We start from the raw sequence: 21018 nt of genomic DNA, 5'->3' as shown, positions 1-21018 counted from the left end.
GGTAAGTATTGAATAATAAAACCAGTAAGTACCAGTTTGGGGTAAAGTTGGAATTTCTTTTTATGTTTTTCTTTAAGCTGTCCACAGAACCTCAGGTTACATGTAATAAATACAGCTGATGCAGGTTTTAAAAACTGTGATTTTAGTTACTCAGTCTTCTCAGTAAGGGAGCAAACTGAACAGCGAGGTCAATATCAATAACCCTTTTTAAAGAACTTAAGTGTAATTTCTATAATAACCTAGGATTAATGGTGACTTGATAAAACAAAAGTTACGTATTTGTGAATAATTTCAGAGTAGGACCAGGGCTTTTCTAGGGGCTGAAATTTCACAGGAGCCCAGCATCATTATGGTTACCACATAATATCATAAAGGAAAGTTAGCATGAAGTAGATATTTGTAGCCTACAAGGCTCTGGGGGTTGTAATGTTAAAACATCTGTTCAAAAACCTTACATTAAAAAAAAATACTCATCTTCGTTAAAGATGTGATCCTTTTCAAGGAGGTATTTTGAACTTGAAGCAGCCGTTGCTAAGGGGTTGCTAAGGGAAATGAGCTACTCAGCACTAATGTGTAACTTTACTCTTCTACTTAAAAGTAGTTAATCATTCCCCCAGCTTCAGAGTCAGAGAAGAGAACTAAAAAGGGTCAAGCGGAGAGTTGCCTCTTTCTGACAGGTACATAGCATGCCTCTCTTGTTTTTCACGGTTTTTCTTCATCTCCCACAGAGAAAGGAGGCAATATTCCTGGGCATAAGAAGGGTGAAAAGGTAAACTAGACTGCTGTGCAGGGCAGGGCTTATAATGAATGTAGACTGTCCCTGGCTAAGGCAGAAGGAAGTACCTGACCACTGAGAGAGATGCTTCTGCTGATGACCAACCTCAGGAAAGGGCTTTTTATAACCCTGCTTTAAGGGTGACATGAGAAGGAAAGTTGTGTTGATGAATAAAGTACCAAATAACTGTGCCCTAAGCATTTGGTTCAAAAGTTTTTCTAAAATATTTAGAATCAATTAATGTTCTTTTACTGAGTGCCCACTGTGCTCTAGGTACTGACATTCTTCATGCTGGGATGATAAGGCAAATAACATACAATTTCTACCCTGCATGCTCACAGTACAGTGTGAAAGTAACAAAGAAATATAATTCATTGAATATAATCTGTGATAGAATTGTTTGAAAATTGTTGAAGTTTAGAATTATGCTCAGAGTTGAATTTTTGATAAATAAAATTTGGAAAATATTTGGAAAGATTATGTTTTGGGGCTTTAGTAGACAATTCCATTGGAAGATCAGGCACTCTTTCCTCCCCCTCCAGAGATGGAGGCACACGCACAAAATAACAGCAGGCAAAAAGGTGACGCTTGTAATTCTCATAGGACCAAGATTCTGTCATCACTTGGTGGCAGAATACTGAAATTGCAAGCATAGGTTAGGTTTTTTTGTTCTTGGGTTTTGCTTTGTTTTTTATTGTTGTTATAATGTCAACAGATGTCAATGACATTACTTTTTTTAAGATTTATTTATTTTAGAGAGAGATAGAGCATGCATACATGAATTGGGGAGGAGCAGAGGGAGAGGGGGAGAGAGAATCTCAAGCAGACTCCCTGCTGAGCATGGAGCCCGATTCAGGGCTTGATCTCATGACTCCGGGATCATGACCTGAGCTGAAATCAAGAGTCAGATGCTTAACTGACTGAGCCACCCAGGCACCCTGGCATTACTTTTTTTTAAGAGATTTATTTATTTACTATGGGGGGGAGCACATGAGCGGGGGGAGGGGGGCAAAGGGAGAGGGAGAGAGAGAATTCTCAAACAGGCTCCCTGCTAAGCATGGAGCCAGATGTAGAGCTCCATCCCAGGACCCCAAGATCATGACTTAAGCTGAAATCAAGAGTCGGCTGCTCAACTGACTGAGCCACCCAGGCGCCCCATCAATGACATTATTTTGAATGTTAGTTTCTGAGTATAGAATAACATAGAGAGTAAGATTTAAATTTCTCTAGATCTACACTCTTCTATGTAAGGTAGTATTTGTAGTAAAATGAACTGAGGTTGGACATGTATAAATTTGCCTCTTACTAGCTGTGTGATCTTGAGCAAATTCTCTAATCTTTAGTTTCCCTGTTGGAAATCTCAGAGTTATGAGATTAAATGAGATTTATAGGCAAAGTACCTAGTGCAATGTTGGACACATAATAGACGTGCAATAAATATTAATTCCTGCTCCTTTTATGAAAGTACTTACTGAATAAAAGGTCTCTTCTCCCACAGTCATCATATCATAATATTCCTCTATTTGTAACTTTTAAAAAATGGAAGAGGTTGGAATATATTCAGAGGAAACCCCAGAGGGGGTCTAACTAGAATGAGCTGGCTGCCACTATCCCCTTCTTGCCCTCCTCCCCCACTTTTATTCTTATATGAAATATCTGGAATTTTCCTAGACAAATCCTATCATTCTTTAAGCCTAGTGTTAGTTCCAGCTTCTTCTATGAAGCCTTCCCCCATCAATCCAGATGACATCCTCACCATCAACTGTCCTTCAGTATTTCATTTTGATACTATTCTTTTTATATTCCCTACACTGTTCCTTTATCAACCAGACTGTAAGCTCCTTGAAGGTGGGATCTATGACTTGTATTTCTTTTTATTCTTCACACTTAGAATTTAGCACTGAATTTTGCCTATTGGCTAAGTCCTAATCTGCAGCAGTCATTTTCATTAGAACTGGAACAGACCATTCAGCCTTTCTTAGTTATTATTCTCTTACTATTGTCTAATTGTTTTGAGAGTCTCTGAATTGTATTGTCCTTAACAAGATTGAATTGTCTTACAGCTAGGTACTAAGTCATACAGTTTCTCCCTGTTCTCTATGAATAATAGTAGGTGCCATTTAGAGCACTGCCTCCACCAAGCCTGTATCTGTTTTAATCCTGGCAACAAATCCTAAGGGAAGTATTATTGTGCCCATTTTACAGATGAGGAAACTGAAGCTTAGGGAGCCAGTTTATCTCTTCCCTTAAGATGGTGTTCAGCGCCCCCTAGTTGAATCACATGAAATAGGCCTTGGGATAGTTTTTGAGGTGATGTTGAATGGAATTGTTGATCTTTATTCCTTCCTCATAATTGAGTGTTGCCTGGAGCCAGGCTCTGTCCTGTAAGGGACTAAAGACATAGAAGTTCATCCAACCAGTGTTTGCTGAGCAACTCCTCTATGTAAGGAGTTTTGCCAGATTTGGAAGAAGTAGGGAATGAAGACTTAATCAGGAACTCATCCTACCTGCTAAGATTTTTTTGCTTCCCAGCTTTAATCCTTTGTGTCTCTCTCACTTCAAATGTATAGCCTGGTCATAATGATAGATTAAATGAAATACATTTTGAGGACATGCTTAGTTAGAAGCACATCACAAAGAAATCTCTTGGTCATTTTTAGATGAGAAAAAAATTACATGTTTTTCTTTCTCTTCTAGTCTGTACCCATCTTCCTCATTCATTCAACAAATATTGACTAAGCATATTCTTCTATGAAGCGATGGAGGGGAGATCTTACTTTTAGATGAGGAAAACATCTTTCTAGAAGAATGCTTCCGTATAACTTTTGTTACCACTATGATGTCATGTGAGATTGTGCATGTCAAGTGCCTACTGTAATGTTCAGTATACAAGACTTGGTAAAAAATAGTTTTTGTTTGTACTTTGTTATAAGTCCTATTATTTATTTCTTTTTCTCCTCCCTCCCTTCCCCTTTATCTTTCCTTCCTTCTCCTCCTCCTTCTACAAATTACCTTCCTTGCTTTTTACAATACTGTACATCTGTTTATTTATAGTTACAGAATTATAAATGAGCGATTATATATATTATATATCCCTCAATATATCAATATATATTGAGGGATACCTGGGTGGCTCAGTCAGTTAAGTGTCTGCTTTCATCTCAGGTCATGATCCCAGGTCCCAGGATCAAGCCCTGCACCAGGCTCCCTGCTTAGTGGGAAGCCTGCTTCTCCCTCTCCCTCTGCCCTTCCCCCCCCCCCGCCCCCACTTGTTCTTCTCTCTCTCTCTCTCTCACTGTCTCTCTCTCTCTCTAATAAATAAATAAAACCTTTAAAAAAACTCTATAATGAATTATTTTCAAAACGGCATTTCTCTGGATAAACACTGTATCCTTTTTTAAAAAGATTTTATTTATTTATTTGACAGAGAGAGAGAGAGAGCAGGAACACAAGTAGGGGGAGTGGGAAAGGGAGAAGCAGGCTTCTCGCGGAGCAGGGAGCCCGATGCGGGGCTCGATCCCAGGACCCTGGGATCATGACCCGAGCTGAAGGCAGACGCTTAACAACTGAGCCACCCAGGCGCCCCAACACTGTATCCTTTGATGGTATGGCTACTCTGTATTTATCTGCTCAGTGGCCTTTGATTTGTAAAGATTTATATTTATACTAAGGTTTTTTGTTTTTTTTTTTAATTTTTAGTGAAGCTTATCTGAACTGAAATGGAAATGCCTCAAATCCCTTAAAGCAGGGATCTTCGGAAATCTCCGTGTGTTTGCACATTGACCCTACTGAGTTTTCATAGGCTATGATGAAGAATATAACAGTGAAAAGTCCAGACAGGGACTCCACCTAAATTAGATTTTTTTTTTTTTGATAAATGTGTATTTACCTTTTTCAGAATTTTGTAAGTCAGGCAGTTTTCCTGTCCTTTAAATTTCCTTTCCCAGAAAGATGTCCTCGTGCTTTAAGGGTATGGTCAAAGGCACTTTTGAAAAAGTGTACATTGATTCTGGAAAGAAACCTTCTGCTTTCAGCTGCTATTCTATGTAAGGCTCAGAAGCATGGAAAGAAAACAGGAAGATCAAGTTTGAATCCACCTGGAGGTTAGTTTACCTGCACAGGTGAACTCTTGGCAATGTTAAGTGGACTAGACATCCATTTGTCACATTTTCCCACAGAGTAGCATTCTTGTAGCTCTTTCCTGCAATCCATAGTAGATGAAACTACTTAGGAAAGAGAAAAGCATCATATGGTCAGGTCATATATCTCTAAGAGAACCTCGACAGTACATTCCCGATCCTTCCAGTAGAGTCCGTGTCAGTCTGGTGCATCTTTCTTGCCTCTGTGGGGTAAGTTTGCATTTTCCTATAAAATTTGATTTAATGGTTTTCATAGGAAAAAAACAAAAAACAAAACCAATACCACAATTCATCGAAGGAAAATTAGGCTTTACGTTTTATCAAAAATCCTTAAATAAGTATACCATTGTCTGGGCATACTGATTGTATTTTCTCTAAAGACAGAAATGCCAGCAGTTTAGGTTTAGTTTTCAAGGGAAGAGGGAGAAGATAAAAAGAAATAGCACTACAGGAAAATGTCAGGTCATAGACACTGATGATGCTATTTAAATGGTGTGCCATAATCATATTAGGGCAGAGCACATGGAATTCCCGATTTCTGCATGACAGTGAAGAAGGGCCAGCAATTATCTGTGTGTGTGTGTGTGTGTGTGTGTCTGTTTGCTCTACCTTCCCACCCTATTTTGCTAATTCCATTGAGGGGCAAGAAGAGATAATCCAGACACCCAGAACAGGAGGAAAAGGTCTGCAGCTGTGCTGGGAGGGACTGGTGTGAAGAGAGAGGCTCAGTCAGACTTGGAGTTTTGTGCTATTGCACGTGAATGCTCTGGAACTGCCCTAATCGACTGAAAATGAGCCGGCTACGGTCATATGGAACAGGTCTGTTTAGCCACATCGCTGGGTAGCACGGCAGATGGTAGACCGTCAATGGGTGGTATTGATTGGCTGGATTTGCCTTAGGGTAACAAGACTATGGTCCTTAAAACCCCGCTTCATCTTATTTTCCTTTGTGCAGCTATGTACAGTTGTGGTTTTCTCTTCTCACTCCCCAAGCCCCCAATATCTCCTTTTTTTCCCTTTTCAAATCAAAAGCCTTTCTTGGTAATCAAAATAGAGAGGTTACCTTGAGATAAACACTCTTTAAATTATCACCAAGGGAAGAAAACTTGAGAATATTTTATTTACTAGGCTGATTACATTTTAATGTTTGAAGAAAGTGACATTTTTTAATTAGTGTTTAAGACATATGGTGAGTGTACAAATTAGCTTATTTCATACAACCAGAATTTGATGAGAGCAACTCCTCCTTCTCATTCCCCAGTTAAAAATTGTCACTTGAAACTTAATATATGCGAGGAGGTTAAATGGTATTAAGTGATGCAGCCTTGACTTAAAGATGAAGAAGACAGTCACTGTTGTGTGTGGCTAAATATTGCCTGGATGGACTGGAAAAATACTAGTTTCGACATCTGTGTTTGCAAGAGGATGTGGAAGTTTCGGGGCTTTAATTTTGTCTGGCCAAGGAAACAAAATCCCAGGTATCTGTGTGTGTTGGTTTCTCTTTTAGATACGAGGGAACGTAGAAGAGTGGATGCACGCTCTGTAATAAAATCCTCCTTAAAATCAGGCCATAGAACAATATAAGGGATGAGATTTATTTTTGTCCAGGTCGTTCTTTATCTTTGAACATCCACCCTCCATCACTTGGGGTTTTCAGCTTGGGACATTCTATTTATTCCTGGCACAGGAGCAGATTAATTGGAATAGAATTGTACAAAGGAGACACCAAGTTAGCTATATACCCAAAATAACATAGGACAGAAATGTTCCACTTTGAGGCAGATCTTAAGGAAAAAGAACAGGACTGGGGAGAGATATATGATTACTTTGCTCTTGTGGTTGTTTATAGCTATTCGTATAATTGCATTTTTAAAAGAGATGCTTAAGATTTTTTTTTCAGTGTCTTTTAAAAAGCTGTTGGGTTATTTCCTATCATGACAGACCCTATCAAATAAGCCTAATGCTTTACTCAGAAGAAAAGTTGCACCCTTAAACTCTTGCCTCCATCTTGTATGTGCTTCGTCCATATGTTTACTTTTGAATTGGGTTTTTATCACGTGAGTCAATATTTTTCTCTTTTTGCTAAAGGAAAATATTTCCATGGAGTTTTTGGTACACCCCTCCACCCCCTGCCTTGCTCTGTGTTGATTGGATTTTCCATGTTCATCCTTTGCTGAATGAAACAAAGCGTGTTTGTGTTTCATTCTTCACAGTTCTTATTAGGATTGGTGATGGTGTTTTGTTTTGTTTCCTCGCTATAAGTCAGGAGAAGAAATTTTATTTATTTATTTTGACAAGATACAGAGAGATACAAGACACGAAGCCTGTTAGGATGCTGGAGTTTCTGGTGTTACATTCTACACCTAAAAGGAGAAACAACAACACACAATCCTTTAAGATGGTTCATTTGAATCTGTGCACTCTACCCACCTGGTGGTTATATAGTGAACTGTTACTTTAAAGAGTAGTTTAACACCAGCCATGTTTGGGGCAGGCTGCTCTTGCAAAAGAGAGCAGTACATGTAACAGGAGTCTACTGTGTGTGAGATAAGGGGAAAATTCAGCTCACTGACTAGAGGTTTTAATGTGCGAACTCTAGGGAAATAATATATTGACTGTTCCGTGGCGCACAAGAAAATTGAAGAACCCTTTGCAGACGGAGTGCTTTGCAAAGGATTCTATCTGTTTCTCTTAAAACAAAATCTGTGGCAAGATGTTTGAAATCAGCAGGACGCTTAATGCTGCTTTGTTAAATAATGAGGTAATATTTTGTCACTTTTTTCTGGGCAGCATCTGTTTTCCCCCCCTCATTCCCCCCCCCCCCATGTTTATGAAGGATTCTTTTTCTTTTTCTTTTCTCTTTTTTCTTTTTTTTTCTTCATGGAAGTCAAGGAATACAGTTCACGCTTCCCTTTCTGTTCCTTCCTTTTGGTGCTTTTGGAGAATTTGGTTTGTCTTTTTTATTTGCAGTTTCAGCTGGCTGCTGTTTCCTAGCCCATTGTGCCACGTAAGGCTTCTCCTCTGCGCGGAGTAGGTAGTTATTAACGCTGAATTGGCTTCTGGTACAGTCCATCTGGACTCTGTGTGGGAAAGCTGGCTGCCGGCGACTGATGCTGACATGTCCGCAACCTTTGGGATGTGTGCATGGTGGCAAGGGGCTGACCGATATGAGATTCCTTCTTTTAAGGGAAATTGTTATTAATGAGTCAAGAAACTGCTCATTTATGGTAAGAGGGATACAGCGGCGCTAGCAGCCCCACAGCTTTGGGATATCATTTTTAGGTTGGCTTAGCTGCCTGAGTGAGACAAGTTTCTTTCTGTGGTGGTGGAGGATTGTGGCAGGAAAAAAAAAATCATGCATGACTGGGAGACTTGCCTGCCTGATTCTTGAGATAATATATTGAGAATCTGTTGCTTTACAAATGTCACACCACTGATGGAGCGGTCAGCCCCTCACTCTGAAAGATGAATGGTACTATTGGAAATGCAATAATAAGGTTGACTTTTCCCAACAATAGGATTCTGCCTTTGTCTTTAGAGAAAAGGCCTCTGAGGACATTTGTGCATTTGTTTGAGGATTCCATTGAAAGACTTTAGAGTGGAGGTTTTTTGGAGAAGTGATCAATATACAAAGTGCATGGTTTTTTGTTTTTTTTTTAACCTGGCAAAACCAGCGAATTATTTATACTGTAATATACAGTTCCTGTTTCAGAAGAGTGGCCAGAACATCTTTGGATATACCTAATGGTAATTAATGGCTCATGAAGTGTGCTGAGATTAGTATGGATGGGGGAGAATGGTTTTAAGAAATTCTGACTTTTCTAACCTCCAGAGAAAAACAAAGTAAATATTTTGTTCTGGAGCGAGCTGTTTTCATTTGTGTGTTTGTCAGCATTGTGTTCATGGTTTTCTTCTCACAATATTTCCGTATTGGGGAGATCACACTCAGAGTTTCTGTCATTGATTTGGGGCACCTGTATCTGCCCTGTGTCTGTATGTTGAGCTCTTTAGAACACTTAACCTATGAATTCATCCCTAGAACACAGTTCAACAGATACTGTAGTACTATTGTGACTCGGTAGGACTCTTTGTATATTTGCTAGAGAAATTATTTTAAAAGTTTACTTAATTCAGTCTTGTTCCACTCGAAGGGGTTATAGTTTTAACATTTCTACTTTTCTATTTCATGGATTTTTATTTCTAACAGCTGAATGTATTTATATTCAAGTCTAATTCTCCACAGAGTGTACCCAACCCATTTTGTTTTGTGGTATATCTGTATTTTTAAAAGTGTGCATATCTATGTATATTTATGTGTGTGTGTTTGTGAAATAGTAGCTGGAGAGAATAGTTTTATTTTTTTTTAACACAAAGGTTATTTTCTTTTCTAATAATTTTTCACAGACACATCTATTCTTGGACTTGAAGCCCAGAGTGTAGCATGATTTTCGGTCTATATTTTTATTCTGCCCAGTCCCATCTCCTGTCAACTCCAGCCAAAGATTTAAAATTATGTTGAATTATTTCTTTAGTAATATTTGTTACCTCTATGTATTCATTGAGGAACCAATTGACTAAGTTATGAATTAAATAAATAGCGGTAAGTTAGCTTTTTGGATAGAAGTAAAGCAAAAACTCCTCAGGTAAGCCCCTTTAAAACCCAAACCAGAACAAAATACTACATTATTGAAGACTGGTATTGTAGAGGTTATGAAATGTAAAACATAGGTATGCAAACTGTGTACATCACGACACACTTGCTAAATGTCTCTTTGCAAGTCTTTTAAGAGACCAAAGAAAAAAGACATCTTTTGAAGGAGAGAAGCAAAATCACGAGTTCAGTTCAGCAAGATATGCACTCTGCACCAGTCATGAAATGATGCTGTTGTCAAAAGCATGCTTTACATTCTTTAGAGCATGGGGAAAGCAAAGAGAGAACGTGTTTTAGTGCATTTTTAAAAATTCAGATCATGCCCCTATCCAAGTTGAGAAATAAATTCATTTAAATAAATCATTCATCATTCTCTGTTTTGAAAAGCTCAGACAGAAGGCAGAAAGGTGAGGCTGACAGCTGCCCCCCACCTCCCCCCAGCTTTTTTTTCTTTTCTTTTTTTTTTTTAGCAAGTAGGTTTCTGAAGCAAACTTGTAGGAACCCAGTTCGCGGAGCAAACACAATCTCAAACTTGTTTTCTCTTGAAACGCTGGCCATGTTAGCTGCAGAATGAGCATTACTTCCTAAAAATCAGCAATATTAGGAAATAATAAAGTTAAAATGTAGATGTATCAGCACATTAAAGTGCTTTTGTTGTATCTTTAAGCCTAGAGGCAGATCATTAAATATGCATTTCGCTAGAAAGCAACTGTCGAGAAAGATAAGGTGCTTGAAAATATTCTGTACTGGAAAAGCCCTCTGTCAAAGGGGTTTGGTGGTGCAGCCTTCAGGACGGGGGGAAAGGGAGGACACTCCCACTGGTAAGGTTTGCAAGCGGCCGGCTGATGACCTGCAGTTGTTACAGTACTTTTGAGCTAGGAGGAGAGAAAAGGTAAAAATACAAGTATGGCTGTTGTTGCTTCAGCCTGGCCTTAATTACCAGACACAAGAAGCAGTTCAGAAATCTGGTCTCTGTTGTTGTAGAGGTCACCAAATCATTAACATCGTCAATCTGGCAGTAGCTAATTTAAATAGCACCTGATGTTGCAACGCCTCCCTTCGTTTCCCCAGCCAATCAGATCCTGGCTTCGGCTGACAGATGGTCCCATAAATGGATGTAAAAAGGGGAAGCTTCGAGCCAATTTCAGCAAGGCTCTGTTCAGTTGTTCTTATCTACATCCTAGAATCGGGGGTTTCAGCTCACTGCTCCTTTTCTTTCTTTTTTTTTTTTTCTCTCCCCCCCCGTCCCCTCCCCCCAAATAATTGATTTACTTTACAATCATCCACACTGTGTTTTGTGGATCTTTAAATATATATAACAATAGTAGTCATTTAAAAAAATATATCCTGAAACCTTTGCAAATTTTAAGAGAAGAGTCGAAGCTCTGCGAGACCCAATATTTGCCAATAAGAATGGTTATGGTAGGTATGACTAGATTTATAATCTGTTGTTTGTGTTGCTGGAGGGAAGAAAAGCATCTACACCTTGACCAGTCTTATGCTTGCACAAGAGTTTAGTTCTCTGCTGCTGTTTGGTTCCTACATTTACTATCTCTTTTGTGTAGAGAGTGCCGGTAGGTCCTTTTATTGAAAAGCAGTGGGGAAATGGATTGTCATTTTTAACAGGTCATTGTCAGTTTTCCCTTCAACATAAAGGAGGGGTTGGTGTAGAGGGGAGGTGGGCAGAAATAATTGCTGGTTTGTTGAAAGAGGTTATATTACACGAGACCATATTGGCAGAAAGGGGATTTTTTTTTTTTTTTTTTGTAAGGGAGAGGGGGTTTGTCTGTGTGCCTGGGTTTTGTGGGGCTGGAGGTGGATGCAGCGGGGTTAGGAATCTCCATTTCCGTCCTGGAAATTTAAAGATCGAGAGGCAGTTCCTGGATACTGAACGTTGAGATGGGCAGTTGTGTTTTGGGGGACTGCGCAGTCAGAACGGCAAAGAGAGTGATTTATTTGGGCTTCAGTAAATGCTGCATCTTGTATTTCAAAGAGTTTCCTGTCATGACCTCATAAAAAAGAGGAGGCGGCTTGTATGTGTAGCGGTGCCTGGCGTGTTGAGTTGTTGCTTCCTTCTCTGGGCAGCAGCTCTGTAAGAAGGAATGTCAGCTTTTACATAACGTTCCTTTCCGCTTTTGACACACTGTGTGAGGGTCCATCTTCTTCTGATCACAGATGGAGTGGAATGGCTTGAAGATGGTAAGTGAAAATTCAGAGGAAGGCAGCTTGGAGATTCCAGCCGTGTGTGTGCGTGTGTGTGTGTGTGTGTGTGTAAGGATGATGGACTGTGCATCGTGAATCACTGTGCAGATCGTGTGTGTGTGTGTGTTTATTAGTATTTCTCTTTTCTGAAAGCCAGAATCCATCTCCAAGTGTAATGCCACTGCATGCACACAAGGCACACACACTGCCTCTTCCATCGAACACACATTTAGCCAAGCAAGGTTGGTGTCTTTTTTGACAATCACAATGTCACCGTTGCTGTTGGCTGGCGTGTCCACCGCCTCTGTGAGCTTTCAGCAGAATTACATGACTGTTAAAGTTAAAGGCACATTTCTTTTTCAGTCTCCTGCTAGGAGTGATGGGGAAGGCTGGGTATGAGGGGTGGAGGAGGTGAGGTTCAGTACCAGCAGATGCAATTGTGAAACAGGACTTTGGGATGTGGAATGGGAAGTAGAAAACCTTTCTGCCAAAGTAGTAAATCTATTTTTAGCGTCATCTTTTTCGGAAAAAAAAAAAAAAAAGAAGCAGGGAAACTCCTTGAGTGCCGCTCCTGTCGCCTGATGCTGACCCTGAAGATATGGCACAAAATGGCACAATCAGATGCCACGAGTGCCCACTTTGACTTTGAATTTCACCAGCAATAGCTTTCACAGGGTTTCAAAGCCGGGTATGTGGGGAGGCTGTAAATTCATATCCATCTCACTTATTTTTTGCTAGAAAAGCCTGGGGAGGACTTTTCGCTCTGCATAGATGTTATAACAAAGCTGTGGTCTTTTTCCCATTCTTAGAGGATTGCCTTTGTCTGGCTGCTTGTTTTGATGGGTGTAAAACAAATAAGATTAGACCGAGCAGCCCAACTGAAAGCGATAGCTGGGAGGAAAACCCAATGAAAGGTTGCCGGGGAAACGAACAGAGGAAAAGCCGAGTAGGGAGCAGGTGGCTATCATGAGAACACACTGCAAACAGTGTAAAAAAGGGGGGGAGGACAGGACCTCGATTATCTTTGCTGTTCTTTGTGGCCGGCCCAACTTTAATTATTCTTTATAAATAGGTGTTAATTACATTTCTAACTCTGGTTTACAGTGATTTTTAGAAATCTATTTTTAAGCATCTGTTCTGTCTCTCCTGTTTTTTTTTTTTTTTTGGTTTAAAAAACAGAGGGAGAGAGAGAAAAGAAGAAGAGGGGGAAGGGAGGGTAGGGAATCTTGCTTTCTCTCTCTCTTTCTCTCTCTTTCCCCCTTTTCCCTGCTGTGAAATTGTACGTGCGAAAAATCGCAAGGAATCCTGTGAGGCCATTTGAAAAAAAATGTAAATTATATTGAATGAAGTTGACGGAAGCATAATAGTGAACTCCCACAGCTGATAGGTTCTGCAAATGATTCCTTAGAAATTTCCAGCAAATATCCATTGGAGAAATATAGGTAGAATAGATTTACCCTAAAGCAATGATTTTGTGCTAGGTGATATTGGTGTTTTTACTAAATCAGATGTTGATACTACAATTCCAGGGAGTTCATTGTATCTCTCATTTTATATCCCAAGTAGAAATTACTTTTAAAAATAATAAATGAAAAACTGTGTTCTGGCCTTTTGCTTCGTTTTCCTCTCTATACCTCCAACCCCAAGGTCCATCAGGCTGCACCCTTGCAGCAACTGCAAGGCATTTGGTCCTGGGTCTGGTCTTAGCATAAACTGAGTGAAAAGCTGATTTTTTTTTTTTTTAGTGTCTCTGAACGTCTAGGACCCGTGCGTGCGCTGGGTGACAGGCATCTCTCCCTTTTTCTCTGAGTGTGCTTTACTAGTAGTCTCTTTTTCTCATGATGGTGGGTACCAGAAGGACTGAAAGGTATAGTGCTCAGGCAAAAAGGATGTAAAATAAAAACCATGATCTGTTATGATTTCTTCCAAATTAGATATATGATCAGGTAGCTAATATTAAACCCCAAAATGAGAGATTAAAAAATACTGAAATATGCTTAAAAGGTTAGGAAATATAATTGGCTTTACTGAAAGTACTCTTAATTTTTACTCTCTCCATTGCAAATCTCTGCACTCACCTCCCCCCCTTCTTTTTTCCTTGCAAGGGGCTTCTTTTTGTTTTGTCTTCTTATTGGGGGATTTTTAAAATTTGTTTTGACTCTTGAGGTAAAAATAAATAAACTTATTTTTTTGTCATATGTCATACACTTGAACCTTTGCATAACTATATGTCTCTTAAAAATTATGATAATTTTTTTTATTATCTCTAATATAGTTTTTTTTCTGAGAAATTTCTAGCATTTTTTAGTTAGGGGAAAATAATTTCCATAAGAACTGTCACCTTGTCTTGGGTTGTAAAAAAGACACGTGGTTCTACTGCTGACCTTTCTTGCTTCTTTGTCTTAAAAATATTAATGCCTACTACCTGCATGTGGAGGTGTGCCTTTACGGAAGCATAAGGCTGAGTGTGCATTTATTAAGAAATGAAAATCTGATCGGAAATATTTCTGCAAATATCACCTGACTACATCGAAGTTTTAATGATCAGAATGTCCGTATATGTCATTGTAACATCATGGCTACATCGTTTAATATTTAAATTTTTAAAAAGATAAGATGAACATAAATAGGGAAATGGCTGAGAAATTGCTTTGAGAATCACTGACTTATAATTTTAATATCTCAGATAAAAAAAACCTAACGAGCAACTTAACCACTCATTTTTGTAGTCCCATTCATTTCTAACTGCCATTCATTCAAGTCATCCTCCTGGCCAGATATAGATGAGCTTGCTTCTGTTTGATAGTTTTCCAAAGCCTTAAAACTTTTTTCTCTCCCAATAGCCCTTCCTGGGTCCTTTGAATATTCAAAGATTTTGTGATGAGACGAAGGCCAGATTGTTGTGAGCTAATAATAATAGAATTTTTTTTTTTAAGGAAAGAGAAAGAAAATGAGCTACGCATTTGCATTTTAGTTCTTAACTCAGTCTTGAAAAAGGGTTTGAGACGTGGTAGACTTCAGGTATTTTAAACTTAGCATTTCTGTTGGGGATAATCTATTTGACATTTCGAATCTAGAAATCATTGCCTGAGTAGTGCTTTGTGTGTGTGTTCAGTATCTTTAAAAGAATTTGTGGGTGAATCAAGGTGTTTTTCTCAAGTAAGAATTACCACTAGCAATGAAAGGGTTTCCTCAGGGCAAGTCCTTTCTTTGGTTTGATTTCTCCCCTTTGCACTCATTTCCTTATTGTGGGTGGATTCTTTTCCTCTATGTAGACCACATACTATTCCTTCCATGAGGATATACGTTGTTTCACTTAGCCCTTGGCATCTTAATGCCTTATTTTAATTAAAAAAAAAAACAAAACGAAACAAATTGTGTGTACCCGTAAATAAGGAATGGCGGTCTTGATAGAGGTCATTGTATGTGGACAGAGGTACTTTGGCCTTGACAAATTTCTTCATCAGTTCCAATGATCTGTGGCCACCAGGCACTTAATTTATATGCCTGGACACTTAATATGTACATTTGTTGGTGAGCTGGCCCGCGGGTGTTAGACACATGAGTGTGCGCTGGCAAATGCTGCAATGCAGTATTTTTTCCCAGTGTCATTAGGAATTTGGGGGGTGTGAAGGGACACAAACATTCTTAAGCTTTTATCTTACTATCTTCCAGTAGATGGACCATGTTGTACAGAATTGGCCAATTCTCCTTTTAAAAGTGAAGTCAACCTTTTATTGCCCGCTGTCTGTTTTTCCATCCATTTGATGGATATGTGGAAAGTATGTATATGTGAGAGAGGGAGACTCTGTGGGTGTGTGTGTGTGTGTCTGTGTGTGTGTGTGCGCGTATCTGTGTAAGCATGTGTGTTTCTGGAATCCTGCACCTGTCTTGGGTTTTCCTTATTTGGTATTACCAAATGTGTATACATATTTGCAAGTATATGTGCCTCTAAAAAGGGAAAGAAAACCAAACTGGGCCGGCTTCCCATAAGAAGTGGCTTCTCCTCCAAGAGTTTTCTTATTAGAAAAATACGAAACTTAATCAAAAAAGATAGATCCAGACCCTGCAGACCTGCATTAGAAACCAAACACCTTTCTTTAGTTGCCACTTGAGAAACTATAAATGTGCAGATTCATCACAATATTTGTGAGCTGGAAGCTGCTCTCTCAAGCAAGGGGCTGGGCTCAAATTAAAATGTACGTATATGTGGAAGGAGAGTTGTTTTTTTCTTTGGGAGCATTTGAACCTAATCTTTAACCATTGGTAAAAACAAGTAGGAGGTAGGGTGGCTCTGTTAGCAATTTGTGCATTGTTTTGTGACTTTGTGTGTGTGTGCGTGTGCTTTAGAAACATCCTCGTATTTTTTAAATCTCAGTGTATTTTAAGGGTGGAGGGCTATTGTAGGTCAGTGGCTTTTTAAGGGTAAGAAGAAAGGTGATCTGTGGGTGGGTGGGAGTTGTCACAAGCAGTAATTGTCATAAATTACTCATCTAGAAGTGGAAAGGAAAAAGGCTGGAGGACAAGAGTGGAGAGGGGTACCAACATGTGGATCTGCACTTGCCGATATAAGAGATAATGAGTGATAAATTTGAACTGGTGCAGTGCGGGATGCCCGATAATCTCTCAGAACCTCGACTTTGCAGGTTCATTACTTCCTTGCTTGCTTGTTCACACCTTTAATTATATCCAGTTTGGGATGCTAGCTAGGGGCACCAAAGATGAGCCATTTTGTTTGTTGTTTACTTCATTAAGTATTCAGGCAGTGTGCTCACAATAGCTTTGGCGCATCAGTGTTAGGAATCAAGCACTTTGGAAGTGGAATTGTTACAAAAGAATAAAAAATAAGAAAGCAATCGGCCAGCTAGCTTGCTTTGGATGTTCACTCTGCTTAATGATAATATTTACGCTGTTCCTTGTACATTCATTAAGAAATGAATTATGCAATGTCACTGCTCCTAATATGCTGGTGGCTCCCCCAACCCCTTACTCTATCTCTTTTTTCTCTCTCCCCATGCTCCACCCCCAAGATTTTGCCTTTTACTTGACCATTTTAGGACTGACCATTTTTGCTATGGGGAAGATCAGTATTCAGTTCCTCGTTGTATTTAATACCAGAGATATTTTCCCTTCAGTATGGGTCTTTCTTCGTACGGATCACGAAATGCTGAACACCATAAAGGAATCTTTAAATAATTTTTGTTGAGGAAGCAGTGAAAATGTTGAAGAAATAAGGTCAATGTAATTGTTGTGCTTGCGTTTTGTTTTTTGTTGTTTTTGGAAAGCCTTATTTTTAACCACAAAAGTAAAGTGCAAAACCAGCATATGTGATTTTTTAAAAATGGAAAAAGATTACAAGTCATAGGTCTCTATTAAAAATAACTTACCTGAGACTCTTGGTTTGAAGAATAACATTTCAGCTTGAGTTTAATTTTTTAATTATTCATGTTAAAGCTATAAAAATGTAATTCATAAATACTTTTTCTATTAAGTTTAGTTCTATTTTCAGGATATGAGGAAGCGGAGAAACAATTCTAGCAAGATGGAGAATTCTGAAAAACACACCACAACGTGGAGGTTGCCTCCTCTCTGCACTTTGTGGCATTGAATCCACTCCTGCTCATTCTATGAATCAGTTACCTTCTATTGTCTACTGTCTTGTTGCGACTAGCCCTTGAAGTTATTTTGCCAACTGTGTTCCTTGTAGAGGCTAGCTATCATTTGCTGTTAGATGAAGATGTGTTTATCGAGGACTTACTATGTGCATTTCTCTGGAAGATGGAAATCAAGGTCACCTTTTCTTTTTCTTCTGACACTGATCAAAAGACAGAATAAGAGTCTAAGTCCCTGTGATTGGAGCTAAAGTTGGAGTGAGGGATTTTAAGGTTGGATGTCACATAATGCAGTTTGTGTCAAGTTATGAGAAGAGATCTGTCGGAACATTCAAGTACACAAATGTTTTTCTTTTTGTATTTTTTGTAAGAGCCTAGGCATGACTCCAAAAGATAGAAATCAAAGATCATCTGGACATTTTTGTCTATAAGTTCCCATATATGCAGATGCTGGCTTTCAGGAAAAGGAAAGTTTAGACAGTTGGGAGGAACTTGTCTTTCTGTCAGCTACCCGTGGAGCTTAGCAAGAGCCTGTTAATTTTACAGAAATAAAATGCTGTTCTTCTAACAGAGAGATGACTCTGAGTACCTTTCCCCCATGTCACCCTCCAGGTAGGACCTGAGAAGATAGTGACCCTCCTGGCATGCCCCTGTGCAAACTTTTAAGTTTGCACATCAACAGACGTCATAGAGTAATGTGATACACACTTAGATGCTGCCATGTACTGTGTGTGTGGGGGGGGGGCGGTGGTATAGATAGACAGCCATGACCCCCGGTGTGCTCTGGGATGTGCCAAGAATGGCTTCTCAAGTAGCCTGTGTTTTCCTAAGCTTGCCAGTCTAAACCTTTGGAGTTTTCCTTTTTAATTTGTACATGAAAAATAACAGGCTGAGTTGAACTTTTTTTTTCGAGTGCCCCCTTTGAAGATGCAGCAGTAGTAAATACAGCTTTAATGATAAACTTTAGCTCTAAGTGCTATTTAAAAGTCTGTCGTGGAAAGCCTGAGAACTTGCAATCTTTACTAATGAAACTTTTATTAGGAGAGTGCTCACTTAAAATGGAGTAAACGACTAAGTCCCTGTAATGTGTGATTTTGACCAGATTTGACTCATCCCCTCTTATGTTACTTTTTGTAATGCAGCCAACCACACATCTAAAATTCTGGATATTGTACTTGTCTTCAATATTAATTATCTCTGTTGATGCACTGGGTACAGACAGTACAATTCCCACAAGTCCAGATTCTTACTGTAATACCCACACAAAAGTGATATTTATGAATAATATTGGGAAAGTTGTCCTCATGGTAACCATTCCCCAAAGGAAGCTTTACATAAATGTGCATTTATTATTCAGGATATTAAAAGGGAATCCTTAGCTTTTACTTTTTAATTTGGGCTAAAATATGTAAATTGGTTTTATTTTGGAGTTGCTCTGTTTTAGGTGGCTTTGGGGGAGGATAACTTTCTAGCTTGATGATATTTTAATCACCTCTGTAGTAGAAAGGGTTCCAAGACTGAAATCAACCTGGTTATTGTGATTAAGACCCAGGGGGCCAGTGTGCAGATGGGACTAAAAACATGTTACATCAACTTGTACATATGTAGAAAAATTAGATTTTTTCTGCTAGATACCACTGTCCCTGCATCTTTACCGTCAGGGGCCCGCTCAGAGGCTAAGGAATCCCAGGTCTGCCTCTGGATTCATAGGACCTTCATGTTGTGCTTGTGCAGGCAACCAGCTGGAAAGATTGCTCTTTGTCTTACAAAACCAGAAGTGCCAAGGACTTTGAAGGCAGGTGGATTGGGGGCTAGAGTCCTGACTTTCCCTATTAGTAACTGGGTGATCTTGGATGAGGTCCTTCAGCTTTCGAGCTTCAATTTCCTCATCTTTAAGATAGAGATGATAAGGCCTGACTCACAGGGTTTTATGTGGATCCGACGAGAAACAATATGGGAAGGTACCGGTCATACACCTGAATATTAAAAATGCTTAGAGGATGTTAGGTCTCTTTCAGTCTGCCCATGCCAGATGTCCTGAGGAGGAGTGACATTGAATGCTACCCTCATAGTCTCTGTCCTCTCCCCAGAACTAAAGCAGGGTGGGGGTGACACACAGTAATTTTTAAACACAGACAAGCCCTCAGTTCTTCCCTGGAATTATGTGGCTTTATTAAGTTTTTGGCATGCTCAAAGGCTTTTGCAAGGTACATTCATGGTCCCCTTTGGAATTAGAATTAACTTGGGATTTAGTTGTTAAAAGAGAAAAAAGGTGAACATAAAATTAATTTTAATTGATGCTGTTTTTTCTTTTTTTAATTTCATGAAAGAGTCTGTTAAGAATTTCAGAAGTCAAGCAGAAAAAAAATCAGGTTAAGCTAATGAATATGGTCTCATCTTTGCTGTCTAAAATATATTATTATAACCTGTGAGTTATTTGACTTTGGCCCAGAAACCAGCTTACTTTGGAGCTATTTTTTTTCCTCTTCACCACATTAGCTTTTTTCTTCTATCCCTCTTATTTCCCCAACAGACTGAATTTTGAAGTTCTATTTTTCAAGGAGTGGTGAAGAGGTTGAGGCAAAAAGTGGCTTAATGAGATTTTTCTAACTTGCCATCAGTTTTCTTTCTCCTGCTTGGTGAGGCAAGATGATGGATGGCTTTGGCAGTGCAAACAGCTCTAGAAGCGATCACATTGACTGAAGAGGTGTGGGAGATGTGAGCAGAATGCTGGCCCTCAATTTATGACCCTCCCGTTTGCAGGAAAGAAAGAGACAGGACAAGAGTCACCGTAAAGGCCTGAAGTAGCTGTTGATCACATGCACTTGGGAAGGGTAATGGGGGGTGTCAGGACCGGTGTTAGGCCGAGCCTAATTTTGTGCCTTTTCCCCAAGGCTCTGAAAGGGGGAATAAACAGGCACGTTAAATAAAATTCACAAGCTATTCTAAATCAGGACCTGTTGCTGTCACCAGTGAGGACGAGAAAACGATACAAGTAGTACCTGAAGGGGTTCGAGACAGAAACTGAAAACATAACCTCCTTGGAACAGTATTTTAATGTCATGGATTTTGGATTCCACTTTATGTAATCATGGGAAGGATGTGAAAGGGAGTCATTTTCTTTCCTTCAATTTAAACCTTAAAATAAGGGGAAGGATTATAAATTGATCAGATCCCCCAAGCACCATTTTGCAGGCCCTATGCTGTTTAAAAAAAAAAAAAAAAAAAAAAAAACCCTTTACTGTGAAACAGACAATAGAATTTTTCTCTTTCCATGCGTATCTATTTCAAGGCTTCCCCAAAGTTCTTCTAAGGATTTTGTAAGCAGCCTTGTGTGTGGTACACAAGCTCTCAGGAAGAATTTGGTTGATTTTTGCAATGTGTTTTGTATGGGCAGAAATAACGCCAGTTGAAAAAGGGGCTTGAATGTGGAGAGGAGTAGAAGATGTTTGTGCATAGTTTAGCCTAGAAAAATCTCACAGTTATTAATGAAAGACCAAAAAGAGATGATCGGGTGAGCCATTTGAGCAGGTGACTGGGCAGGGGAGGGGCGGGTGGATATTCTTACGACCTCCTTGCTAGAAACATGTTCGTATTATTAAAAAATTGACCCCTATTTAAGCCAGTACTTGAGTTTCA

At 39.3% G+C, this 21018-nt stretch overlaps 1 protein-coding gene across 1 annotated transcript in view; it reads left to right on the top strand.

Annotated features, from left to right (window-relative positions):
* The first annotated feature begins 8023 nt into the window (after positions 1-8023).
* ELAVL4 (ELAV like RNA binding protein 4) overlaps positions 8024-21018 on the top strand; it is an 88566-nt gene continuing 75571 nt past the window's right edge. The window contains exon 1 of the mRNA XM_064589175.1: positions 8024-8141. Coding sequence (XP_064445245.1) covers positions 8025-8141 — 117 coding nt within the window. The 5' untranslated portion in view covers position 8024. The remainder of the gene's footprint in view (positions 8142-21018) is intronic.

The sequence above is a fragment of the Mirounga angustirostris genome, unplaced genomic scaffold (genome assembly GCF_029215605.1).
Source record: "Mirounga angustirostris isolate CCGP_5_RB_7025 unplaced genomic scaffold, mMirAng1.0.hap1 SCAF_4, whole genome shotgun sequence".
Lineage (NCBI taxonomy): Eukaryota > Metazoa > Chordata > Mammalia > Carnivora > Phocidae > Mirounga > Mirounga angustirostris.
Note: the sequence above shows the minus strand (reverse complement) of the source record. Positions and strands in the feature narration are given on the sequence as shown.